Raw genomic sequence first — 13,472 nt, forward strand, 5'->3', positions numbered from 1 at the left:
TCGTGTTTGTCATTAGATTTTATTGCAGTTGAGGTTTACTTAGTGTTTACAAAACCAGAGCAGATTGCAAGCGTCCATGGGGAGTGAGAGAGGCGGGAGTCTGATCTGCTCGCTTCACATCAGCATCATCATGCTGCGTCGGTTAAAAGTGCAGTCTGCAGCTTCACCCCGTTACATTCACAGTGTCGCCGCTATCATACCTTATCCAGCTGTACCTGGGACTTTACAAGCTGTAAATGCAAAAGAGGCTTCGTTATGCAGCAGCCACTTGTTACAAATCCATTTTCAGATGATTAAAAATAAATGTTATTATGCTGTGTACGAGCGTATAATTTTACAATTCTATTTCTGTGTCTCTAAGTTACATTCATGACAAAAACAAGGCAACCACAGAGAGCTAAAATGCTAGGGTTACATGTTGACTCTATGCTGCATAGCTTTTATCCTCCTCAAACAACCACCACCCTACCTCACCTCCACCTTCTCTCTCTCTCTCACAGTGTATAATAACCCCAACCACCTCTCTGCCCTCTCCTCCCATTTGCTTTCCTTCCAGCAGCTGTGAGCACCGAGAAGAGAAGTCATGGTGTATGCTGTAGATAAGGCAGATACAGACAGAATTGCTTTTTACTCAAACCATAGAGTGATGAGGGGGTCTGTGCTTGTGTGTTTGCGTGTGTGTGTGTGTGTGTGTGTGTGTGTGTGTGTGTGTGTGAGCACATCTGCTGTGAGAGATGGTGAGATATGGAAGATAATGTAGTTAGGAACTGGATGATGGGTGAGGTGGTGAGTTGCCAGATTCTTTGAGGTTCTACACAGCTCCAGGAAATGTTTCTGTAGCTTTACATATCATAGCATAACCATTAAATAACGCATTTAATACTCCAACCCTGCAGTATTAAAAGAAGGATCCTCACTGGATTATGTATGGTCATTTTTTATTTATATTCATTTGAACCAATCAGATGGCTCTTTGAGTCATTACTGATGTGCATGTAACCACTAGAACCCCTAAAGAACCCCACTTTTTCCTGTGCCTGTGTGTGTGCACAGTGTAGTGCAGGAGAACAGCTCATTAAGGAGTGTGTGTGTCAGCAGAAAGGGATAAAGTGTCAGTCAGTCTACTCATTGGTTCACATTGTTGATGGACTTCGTGGGGAGCCGCGGCGAAGGAGACGAGGATGACGCATGAAGCCACTGCTGTTGATGATGGGACTGGAGAGGGAGCTGGGGGTGACACTGTGACTGTGGGTGAGGGTGACACTGAGGGTCCGGTTGAGGACCAGTCTCAAGGTGGGATTGACGTTGCAGCTGTGGTCTCTGAGCAGCAGCAGAAGCAGCTTTGGCCTCCCTCTTGGGAGTGTTGTTGAGGATGTCCAGGCTCCGGCGGCTGGAGGAAATGACATCTGCGATGAATTTGGTGCATTCAGCGCAGATGTCGCGCAGCGTGCAGCCATGAGCATACAGGTGGGGGAACTCCTCCTCCACTGAGCGGCGGGATAAGCTGCGCAGGGACCTGCAGAAGGACAGGGAGGATTGGAAAGGTTTTAATGTTTATATTAATACAGAGGTTCAGACATGTGTAGCTGATGATGCAAGATGCAAGTTGATGCAATAGAGTTTTACTATTATTTCTGAAAACGTCGATGACTAGAACAAATCTCATTTGCAGCTCTTGTTTAAAAGGGTGTTATTTGTTAAGTACAGCCAGTATTCAGAGATAACTCCAAAATTATAGTGGGTGACATATAACCAGAGTAACTGACAACTGCTGCTCCTTGCTAGCTATCCTTAGCTGTAGCTAGCTACTGTTAGCTAGTTAGCTCATGGCTCAGCTAGCTGTAGAGCCAGTGGCGCTAGAGTTCGCCTGGACTGTGACCTTGCAGGAGTTGCAGCTGAGGGCAACACAGCAGACAGACCGATGCCAGATTGAAGACAGGGAATACAGTAAGGAGGTGATTTACAGCGTCTCTGAACAGAACTATAAGGCTGTTCACATTTGGTTTTACCGTCTGTCCTGAGTGATCCGATTGCACAAAGAAAGAAATATCTTTATTTATAAGGTTTGCGAAATTAACAAGTTTACCTAAATAGTTCAGAATGTGTTGTAGACAGCGTTTCACAATGTTTATGCAGTTTCTACTCACACAACAACTCTCAAAACTGAGCAGTTCTTTAAGAGAGTCAAACAACAAAGAAGTAGCCTATATTAGTTAGTGTTCACTGTATTTGTAAAATGTGACACATTTACCATCAATATGATATATTCTTTAAGAAATTTGGTGTAAATGGTGGAATTAGTTGAAACTGTGTTCATACAGCTGCTGGGAGGTACGACGCAATTCAGACACAGAAGCAGAGAGACATGAAAACACTTTTACAGTGATGCCGCAACAAAGTGATTCTTTTTACAGGTAGAGGAACATATTAATGTATTACATTTAATGCTGAATTTACAAGAAGGCATGAATGATATAACATTTTCTGTAGTTTTTCCTCAACAACACTTAAAATCATTAAATCTGTGAGGGAGTCTACGATATTGTTCTTTCTACAGTTGTTTAATGGTTAGTTGAAACAGACAGTGCATTCACAAATGTCTGCTGCAAACATTGGCAGGTTAAGAGAGCCCAAACACATTACATTACAGTGATCCACATTGAAGTCAGACAGCGCTTAATCAGTGCTCATTACAATTGTTGTTCTGGCCTCTTTGTGTTGTTTCACAGAGGACTCTTAGAAAGGATGGTGATGCCAAATGTAAACAGGGCCCGTGACTCCAGGGAAGACAAGGCACAGAAGTTAGGATAGGAGAGGCATGAAGTGGGAGAGGAGAGAGTGTCACAACATCCACAGCAGGTGAAAATGTTGTGTAGAGCTAGGATATTACACATCTCACTTTGTGAACTGAGGATTTTCTTGAATGAATTAAACTTATCTTAGTTCAGTAAAAAAGAGAAACTTGAACTCAGCAAGGTGTAGGGTTGTATTTTTCTGTTTAGTAAAGAATACAGATGTAAGGGTATTTCCTTTCTTGAGATTCTGTGAGGTTATTTTGTGCATTTGGCATATATATATATATATAGCTGAAACTACTAGGGCTATCAGCTGGTTAGCATGTTGACTTAAGTAGATATCTCTAAAAAACAATTCATAGACATCTTTGACATAACGGTAACAACGGTGATATTCACATTCGTTGCAAATCTTTCATGTTAAGTTCAACTTTGGTGAAATTTGACATGTGAGGTTGCAATACTGACCACAAGCAAATCTTCTCGACTGTGCTGACTTTAGAGGGAACCAAAAACCAGACAGTACAAAATAGAGGAAACTATGATAACCTATCAGCTGTCTTAGACCAGCCATTTTTGTTTAACGCTTCTCTGTTGGATTATAAAATGCTCCACAAAATAAGCATTGTTAACAGACATTCATGAGACAAGAGTCAGTGTGGGAACATCTCCTGCATTAGCTCTGTTGACATACTGTCTGCACTACTGACATTTATCAAGCAAGTGAGCGTAAAAAATTAAATCTATAAAGATCTTTTGTACAGTGTACAGTTGTGGCTGTCTAGCATTAGCATGTGCCCTGGCTCGCTAGTCTGTTTGTGCTTAGCTCACTCGTCACTGCAGTTTGCTGAAAAAAGTTAAATAAACCCAGATATTCTGCAAGCATTTACTCATAGATAAACTCTGCAGCCATACCTTCTAGTGAGACTAGGCTTTCACAGAAAGATGCTATTGAGTTACATTATGGAAACTGTAATACACAGAATTTTTGAAATTTGAGTCATACTAGGGTAGAAAAGTCTGTATGTCTTGCTTTTTGCTGCTTTGACTGTTTTTAAATCTGTCTTCTTAATCCCCTAACTTAATGGAAGCTCTAAAGTGCAAATATTATACTGTTAGAGTAGTGTGAATTTTTATAGAAAATAAAACTCAAAAGATTCTAAAATCTTTTCTCAAAGTAGAAATATTTGTTCATATCAGTAGTTGTTAGAAATCAACATATTATCATAGCTGAAAAAATTGCTTTAAATTATGTGTAAAAAAAAAAAACATCCTGTGAGAGGCCTTGTGGATTATTTAGACTTTACCCTAGTTTTATCCTTTTTCTTTATCCGTGTTATATAAAGTCACACTGCTGGGTAACAAAAAACAGCAGCATGAATAATGTAATGTCAAAAATAGCCACTATGTAATTTCTTCTTCCTGTCTTGTTTTTCTGTTTTCTTATTCACTGAGTTCATTAAAATGGAACACTGATTAACATTGACTGTTCAAAAGACAAACAGACGTGTACTGTATGTCATTTCTCACAGTAAACTTGAAAAAATGAAGCAAAACTTGATCTTGTTTGCCTTTCTAAGCTTATTTAATATAATCACAACATGATAAACAGTGCAACAACAAACAAAGACATGCTGAGGTGGGGTGGGACCATCTCAGCCACTGCTGAGATGATTATGGTAATCTTTTCTGATCAAAATAAAACTAACATTTGCTGTTATAAAACCTGCTATTTCTGTCCTAGCTGCACGCTCTGTCAGTGATGACAGGTGTTAGACAGCAGATCAACACCATGCCTTCATTCTCTCTCCAACTCACTGTCTAGCTCTCTCGCTCTCCATTCCCTTTTCTGTCCAGCTCTTACTCTCACTTCCATGTCTGTCTTCACACATGCACAATGAGTGAGGATATTAATGACAGCTGGGTAATTATTACATAATGGCTGCTTAGAGGCCCTGGAAGAGGCAGTGCACTGATTATATAACAAAAGGAATGGGGGCGGGGGGTAGACACTGGTGATTGGATTGAGTAGGCAATCTGCGATTGGTTGAGGTAAGCACAGAGGCTGTATCTGCTTAGGTTGGAGAAGGTTAGCAGTCAGTGGTGTGAGGGAGGGGCAGACCTAAATAGATTTAACCTGCGTTCTTAACCTGACGTGTGCTTTTGTCCTTGGACTGAACAAGCATCACGACTGGCTGAAAGAACTGTGGAGAAACTGTGCCTGAAAGTCTGTGTCACAAGCTGGGAGTCCATCCAAATGTCAGGTCAGCTTTACCTTGAGTGAACTTAGGAACCAACACACCAAGGCAAATTAGTTGCATTGTTCAAAGATGGGTATAAGCTTATATAAAGCATCCTCAGTAAATAAGTTAATGTCACATATGGGAGAACAAGGATACAGGGGTGGAGCCATGTTAGTGGACCTAGTAGGGCTGCAATGTTCATTGAACCTTACATGTTCAAATATTTATGGTGTGATTCGTATGAAATGGCCTTAATTCGAAGGTAGCACCAAAACAAGTGGGGGCAGCAAAACTGCTAACTGCTGCTCACTTTGCTCTTTGCTGTAGTGAAAAGCTGCTGTTTTGCAGGTAGCTCAGTTAGCCATGGAGCTAAGAGGCCCTATTTGGTAAAACTGACAAACTTGAAATTAGAAATATATGGTTATATTTTTCTATTTAGTAAGGAGAACAGGTGTAAAATTATCTCCTTTCTTGACATTTTATGAGTTAATTTTACTAACTAGTGAGATTAAATTGCAGACTACGGGGCTATCATACTATCACCTCTTGAGGTACAAAGTGGTATTACAGGATAGGACAAGTCTAGCTAGTTAGCACGCTATTTTAGTAGATATCTCTTGTCTTTGGCATAACGTCAGCACTTCACACTGTTGATAATGTTAGTTTATTTTTTCGAGTGTTTGATAAAATCACTTTGGTGATTCCCTGACTTTTCATCACCTGGTGCCTTCATCAGGTCAGAATTTTATTTTCTGACCAAATACTTACAAAACTAATGATGTTTCCATCAGCTTCAGCTTTACTTTGTTCTAATGAGTTAATCAGCAAATGGTTGCATGCTAAAATAAGACTGGACATTATAAGTGGCAAACATCAGCATTTTAGTATTGTCACTGTGAACATATTAGGGTGCCGTCATTAAGCAGGCAGTGCTTCGATGCTTAGTTCAGCCTCAGAGAGCTGCTAGCCTGGCTCTTGACTAAGTCTTGTTAGAGCCTTAACAGTATTGGGGCTAAATACAGTCTGTCACTTTACTGAAGTTCACTGGAATTAAAAGATGTATCCCCTTAGGGAATGTATACATTTCATGCTAATTCTGTGTAGCCTGGATGTGTGCTCTGAGGAGCATGAATGCGGTTAATAAAGAATATCAGACCTGGCCATTGTGATATTTATCAATGTAAAGCTATTTTTACTTGCCACAGAGTTACATACTACAGTATATGTCATAGGGTGGTGGCCTGTTTAAGCAAAGATGGATTTTTCCTCTTCAGATTGTTTCATTAAAAACATTTTATGTGCAAGTTATGTTTAGAGCCGGCCAGGTCTGGTCTGGTCTGGAGCTGAGTTTACCAACAGCACAACTCAGAAATGACTTTTTAACTTTTGGGATTCAAAAATAGATTTATATTCACTTCTGTTTATCAACCTGACTGCAGCAGTGACCCATGGAGGTGACCTCCTGCTTATGTTCTGTAATGTTGACTGCTGACTGGAGATGGGGGGGGAATGTACTTTACTTCATGAATATAACGTTAGAGAGGAGGCAGTAAATAAATAAAGTTGTCTGAATCTGAATCTGAGGAGAGGGGAAAAAGAAGAGGGGAATTCAGAGTCTCTGGTGAGGCTAATGGCTAATGCACAGTAAAGTATTCTGGCTGTTTGGGGGGAAGAAACACTCCCTCTGGAAACGTGAATAAACACAAATGATTCCTGGTAAAACTTGCTTCATTGGCAGCGAACACACCATTAAACAAACGCCATTGCTGATTAGAATTAATCAGACGTGACTCAGACGCCAAAGTCCATGGATGGCAATGTTTGTTTTATTTGTGTTATGTTTTGTTTCATTTGCCAGCTTCCCTCCTCACTCTGACTCTCTCCTGGAAGTAACAGCAACACGCAACCTAATGCAGCGTTACCTCGAGTAACAACGATGGATTTTAACATAATAATGGATCATTTAAGTACACACCTCAACAAAATATATAAGGTCTAGTCGTTTTTAGAGAATTTAATCAAGAAATGTAAGTCAAATTCCTAGCTAGGCAAAAAATCTTTTAAAATCTTCATCACTCTTTATGGTGAAATACATTTTTACCCATAATCTTTTATCAAGTACCGTAGAATCTTTTTGGGCTAAGCAGGCATTTATGTACAAATCTCTCATTTTAAGTCAGCTTTTATAGTCTCTCTAGTGGTTCTATAGACAAATGCAGACTCACTTATAGACTTGGCTTTTGTGTCCATGGCTCTTTGGAGTGCCGTGGAAGCCTACAGTGTACACGGGAATATGGGCCATTTTCTTCGAGGGAATCTTCATCTGCAGCACACGAGGAGGCATAAAAAGAGGAAAACAATGAGGCAGAGACAAGAGAAGAGAAAGAGAACTGTATTGTGAGGGGACATAACAGACTTGATGGCAAATAAATGTATACAGTCTCAAAGTACAACCAATAGATTCAAATACACAAACATTAAGGACTCCACACATACACAAGAAATAACCATGAACAAGCTGTCACACAAATCACACAGTCACAAATGAACACAGAACCTAAACACACAGCTCTCAATAAAGAGAAACCACAGTAATGTTGCGCAATACAAATGAGTCACAGCACCCCGACAACAGCACTACACACATCATTTAGAATCACACACAACACACAAAATCCAAACAGCCTAAATCTCAAACCTATAGAGCACAGAACCACACATCCAACACGGCCTGGGACTGAGGCGACAAATCAAAACCAACAAAGAACAGAAGAATTGACATCAACACAAGTACCAGCCACTTTACTTCACCATGTACTTGACAAAATGAATAATATATTAACAAGTGCTACAACATTTTCTCATTTAAATCAACTACTTGTATTGTTTTATGAAGCAATATGTAGCCATAAGCACACAACCATACTTTCAAAATAAAGCAAAAAGCATATGATGAATTAACATCACTAAACACAAACACCAGAAGTTGTTAAACTTACCTTTGCACTGCAGGAGCTGCAGACAGATCTGTGAGAGAAATACAAAGGGATCAATACAGCTGTAGGGTTACTTTTACCAGCCTGTATAATAAAACATCATGACAACCATGTTGGGGTTAATTGGGCTATTGATCAATACCACAGTTACCACTAACTATAATTAGCCAGGGCATTCAACTCCAGTATTAAAATAGTTAAAACTGCCCATGGCCATCTGGCATAATCCAAGTCTCTAGATCCCCCGAGATCCCAGATTAATCTGAGAAGATGTTATTTACACGCTGACACGTGCTGCGGTAAAAAAGAAATATTTTCAAATCAATTTGGGATCTTGGGTCATCCGGAGACTTGGATTATTAACAAGTGTATATTTATGTACATATTTATGTTTTATCATGAACGTTGATCTATGTTATGTATCTGATGTAAAATGAGGTTATTAGTTAAAGAAAATAAAACTTTAAATCGCTTAAATCGCGTCTGTTTCTGTCGTTAATGTCCTCCTGTTCCTCTTCCCGTCTAATACCTTCATCTCTGCTGGCTGAAATGCCACTATCATGATGGTGTATTTTCAGGATATGTATTGTCTTTCCTCTTCATTTACAAGTGCATATGTCACATGCTTATATACAACAGGTCTAACACTAAAATGAGGTTATTCCATTCACAATAGATGACAGAAACAGAATTCATTACAGATTCATTTTTAGGTCTAATTTTTCAGACAGCAGCCAAATCTTTTACTTATTTAATCTTCCACCTTGTAACATCAATTATAAGGGGCAGCAAGCTGAAACCTGTTATTACATTAAGCTCTGTTTCACACTGAACTGACAGCATAAAAAAATGTCTGTGTTATTTACAAAACTTGTGTTTTTGATGTTTTTTTTAAAATATGTATATAGCATGATTGACAGAATTAAATGCAAGTCAGCATCAGCATCATCTTGAGCACCATGGACAGGCGAAACTCTAACAGCATGTGCATGCACTCCCTTGTGACGCACTGAGAAGCGTGTGCAGACAGCTTGTAGGAATGCTCTGTTCACTTTTCTGTGAATTTTAATCAATTTGAATTGTTAGCAACCTTTTATGGGATCCTATAAATAAAAAAGAATGAAAAGAAGTACAGAGGCTCTGAAAAACACATGCACAACTCCTTGTTGTGAAAACAAATGTATTAATCAACAGTTAACCAAATGAATAAAACATAAATGGTGGTGGGGGTTCTGCTGACATAAATAAAGATTCTTCTTCTTCTAAGATGCATTTAAAGATAAATGAGTTGTGTGGGTTAAACATTCAGAAAGTCTTAACAGGTGAGATACCTTTTACACAGTAAGCAGGTAGATGGCCATGAGAAGAGAGGGAACTTTACTCTGCAGCAGCAGCAAACCTGAGACACACACACACACACACACACACACACACACAGGCAGGCACACACACACACACACACACACACACACACACACACACACACACACACACACACACACACACACACACACACACACACACACACACACACACACACACAGACAAAATGTGAGTCCATTTACTATAAACACAGCACAGAAACACATAAACAGCAGTGAGGAAAGCTCTGCACCGTTACCTTGCCTTTCTTCAGGTTATTGTACAGCTCTTTGCTCTGAAGAAACTTCTCCATCTCTGCTTTGACCAGCACGCGGCGAACATTGATGACCTCATCCACTGTTAAGGCGAGACTCTCCACAGGGTGGCTGAACTCCTCCTGGAAACATCACAAGCATCACAAACTGCCATGGTTCGTGCACGGCCCAGGTCGGGAAAGCTCAGCAGCAGGTGATTAAAACAACCTGGAACATCACTGGTACACATGTACAGAGCATCAGTGATGGTGAGAGAGGTGTCTCCACAGTTGCAAAAGTATTCGCTGCCATACCACCAGATTATGGTATAGATTCCTTCCTTAGGCTGTGAGACTTCTGAACTCATCCTCAACACTTCACCATGAATTTTCTGAATTCTAGTGCATCATATTCTGTTATATGAAAAGATACTGATGCTCACTTTAAGAAAATATTAGAAACATGTTAATTGATAGAGTGATATAATCTTGCTACACTGGCAAGAGTTTTTCACTTGTTTTAGGAGAATTCCTCTTAAAGGACTCAATAATAGAGGAAGATAACTTGATAGGATGAATATTTCTGCAGTACATTTTCATTACTGGTGGGACCACTGAGGCTCGAAACAAAGCACCAACAGTGATTCAGACTCACCATCCACTGGTGCTCGTCTCCAGCTCTGGAGCCAGACGTTGTTTCTGATCCCTCTGTGGTCTCGTCGACTGAGCTCAGAGACAGGCGGGCCGGAGAGGGTGGCACCCAGCTGTGAACAGGGAAAGAAGCTGGGGTGGGGAAATGGATGAAAAGTGAAAGAGACAGAGGGAATAATGAGTTTATCATGGGAACTACATATGACTGAATCAAATGTGGACAGCTTTAGAAAGTGAATGACAGAAAGCCACAAATCCCAGTCTAACAACTCCATGAATTACACATCAGTCTCTTTTTATTCAGCGCCGTCTCACATCTCAGCCCTTCAGAGTGCTTGTCGATTGCCTCTAACACTGTCATGTATTATTCATCTGATTTCAGTGGAGTGATGCAGCCCATGCTGCTACATCTGTAACTTAGATCTCAGTGAGAGGTCGGCTCAGTGGCTGCCTCTAAAAGAGCAGCTCAGAAGAGACTCAGTTAACTAATGGCGGGAGGGGGTTAAAGCAGACCACACACTGGCTGAGTTTTCGATCCTGCAAATGGAAGGTGTTAATTGGGCTCCAATGGAAAGCAAACAGGCTGAGAGGAAGGCTGCAACGGGCCTGTTTAGATCATCAGTGCACACAATTTGGATCAGATACTGATGACAGCCGGGGCTTACAGGCTTACATCCTCACTGCAGAGTCCTCTGTTGGCCAAGTCGTGTACTACAGATAAATCTCCATCGAGCTATTATTGGGTCTTGTCTAAGGCTTGTGGCATGCAGCTGCGTGGATCGACTTGCAGCCATCTAGAATGGATTGAAGTCAGGATTGTTTTTCAAACAATTACCTCAGGGAAAGGACAGCCAGCCTGCTAATGCATGAATCAAGGCCGGATAACATCCTCCCGGTGGCTAACATGCGGCACACAATTCAAACCCATTAGCTTCCGGCTTCCTTCACTCAGTTAGACTTCATCAGCACATCTCTATAAATTATTAGACTCCATCACTAAACTCCCAACAGCTTCATGGCAGATGTGATCCTGTCAACTCTCTGTAAGGACTTTTGCAGGATGCACTGACACATTATTCTCCACAACAAATATATAATTCTATTGCATTGAAGGTTGAAAGAAAACCCTTAAAAACATTAAACCTTTAATTGAAAAGACAACAGTAGTTAATCGTACACAGTTAAAAGGGAGTATGGAAAGAGCTTGTGTTGTGTGTTTTCATGACTTTCCTTCCACGCCTCAGGGCAGAGGGCAGGAAACTTTAAAAAAAAAGAGGGAAAAAAAGGTGTTTAGACCCGCAGGTGCTGTATCAATGCTGTAGGTGCCTCAGTTTAACTTGGCTTTGATGTCATGGCCAAATTATATGTAAAAATATCTAAATGTCAGGTTCACTAATCCATTTATCAGGATACAAAATACACACTGCACTGCAGTATAACTGACACTGTGTCTCCCTCTGTGGGAGGAGAAGTAGAACTGCAGTGTGTGAATCATCAGCCACAGAAGGCCAACAGTCTGCACATCTTCATTGCAAGCAAACAGTAAACAGGTTGATCTTATTAACTATCTTTCTTTCAGCCAAATAAGAATCTAAGCCCTGACAGGAGCTGCAGCAGTGTTTGGTTATGATTCATTAACACTCAAACACCTTGAACAATTTTTGGGGTGTCTGACTCTCCTGTATTTTTTTTTTTCTCCTACCCTATTTAGCAGTCGGCATCAAGTGCCATATATCATTTGATTCATTCACCTGAAGTTTCAGTCTGACTTATGTTAAGTCCTGATTTTACTTTCGCTTTGTCTGAGAATTTACCAGAATTTTAAATGTATTTTTAATGAATACATTTTTTTTTACTATGAACTCAGACAGAACCTGAAGAAGTTGGTTGTTTATTTAGAGAAATGTACTTGGATGTTTAGACTTCCAAATTATTTTGTGTCTTCTCTGACCTTGTTTGCTTGGCGAATCAATGCTGCAGAATGTGATGGGGTAATCATGTTCAATACAGAGCCCATAAATGCCCAAACAAGAACAGCCCAGTGAAAAGCTGAGAAACTCTGCCTTACATACGTTTTTCAAGCATATGGATAGGATTAGTGGTTCAAAAGTTATTAAACATTTTAGAACAATAGCTATTTTTAGCTGCTGGTGGCTGTCTAGGTCTTTGAAGGTTAACTGCAGACTCCTGAATGTCAATGAAGCCTGGCTGACAATAACTGTAAAAGAAATAGAGCTGCAGAAGAGAAGCTATGTTAAATGTACAGCACACAAAATATATTTAAAAAACGTGATGCAATCCAGGATGCAAACCCAGTCCTCAAAAATCATTGATAGCAGCAAACACTTTCTTTTGCAGTAGACATTCTGACTTTTCATAGTAACAAAAGCACAGCCGATCCTGATAACCTTATTGTTGGCTTTGTTGAAGTGTCCCATATTAAACCCTGGCAGTCTGACAGTGAGACAGCCTGATTTCAGTGTCATTTGGCGTAAAGTTGAGCCATGAGCAAACTGGATCAACTAATATGTTTTAATGTCAGTAGCACCATCATGTGATCATCATTCACTTTATCTTTTTATTCTTGAAGTCAAATCATTTGGAGGCTGAAAAACATATAACCTCCATATGAATATGGTGATTTTTATCAACCTCAACTATATCGGTGAAACTACAACCCTGATTCAAAACAAACTGGAACACTGTGTAAATAAACAGAAAACAATCATGTTTTAACAAACTGTTTACTGACAATGTTTTCACTAAGTGTTCCTGAGCCCATGTATTAATATCCTTTACACAATCATGTGTTTCACGAAATGGTAAACCTTCCCCCATTCTTGCTGGCTTCTTGCACGTACTAATTGCCAAGTAGAAATGTCATTTAAAAAGGTCCAGTGTGTAGGATTTAGGGGAGCTTATTGGCAGAAAGGAAATGTAAGATTCATAATCATGTTTTCATTAGTACCTGAAATTACAAATCAAACAAAGAATATCTACACAGGCTGTGGGTCCTCTTCCACGAACAAACCAAACACTGACTGTGTCTTCCGCATCGCATACTTTCTTTTTGCATACTGTTGCATGCAGTGTGAATACAATTCGCTGCCGCGGTGGACATTTGCAATCATTCATCCGCTTAGCTTTGTGCGGCAATATTATATTAATATAT

At 40.0% G+C, this 13,472-nt stretch overlaps 1 protein-coding gene across 1 annotated transcript in view; it reads right to left on the minus strand.

Annotated features, from left to right (window-relative positions):
* The window catches only part of spire2 (spire-type actin nucleation factor 2), a 33,760-nt gene continuing 20,288 nt past the window's right edge, over nt 1–13,472 (minus strand). The window contains exons 10-15 of the mRNA XM_084365445.1: nt 10,305–10,432; nt 9,656–9,793; nt 9,366–9,433; nt 8,038–8,065; nt 7,264–7,361; nt 1–1,516 (exon numbers count right to left, since the gene is read on the minus strand). Of these exons, the coding sequence (XP_084221571.1) occupies nt 1,126–1,516; nt 7,264–7,361; nt 8,038–8,065; nt 9,366–9,433; nt 9,656–9,793; nt 10,305–10,432 (851 nt within the window). The 3' untranslated portion in view covers nt 1–1,125. The remainder of the gene's footprint in view (nt 1,517–7,263; nt 7,362–8,037; nt 8,066–9,365; nt 9,434–9,655; nt 9,794–10,304; nt 10,433–13,472) is intronic.

The sequence above is a fragment of the Pagrus pagrus genome, assembly GCF_965226575.1.
Source record: "Pagrus pagrus genome assembly, chromosome: 10".
Classification (NCBI taxonomy): Eukaryota; Metazoa; Chordata; class Actinopteri; order Spariformes; family Sparidae; genus Pagrus; species Pagrus pagrus.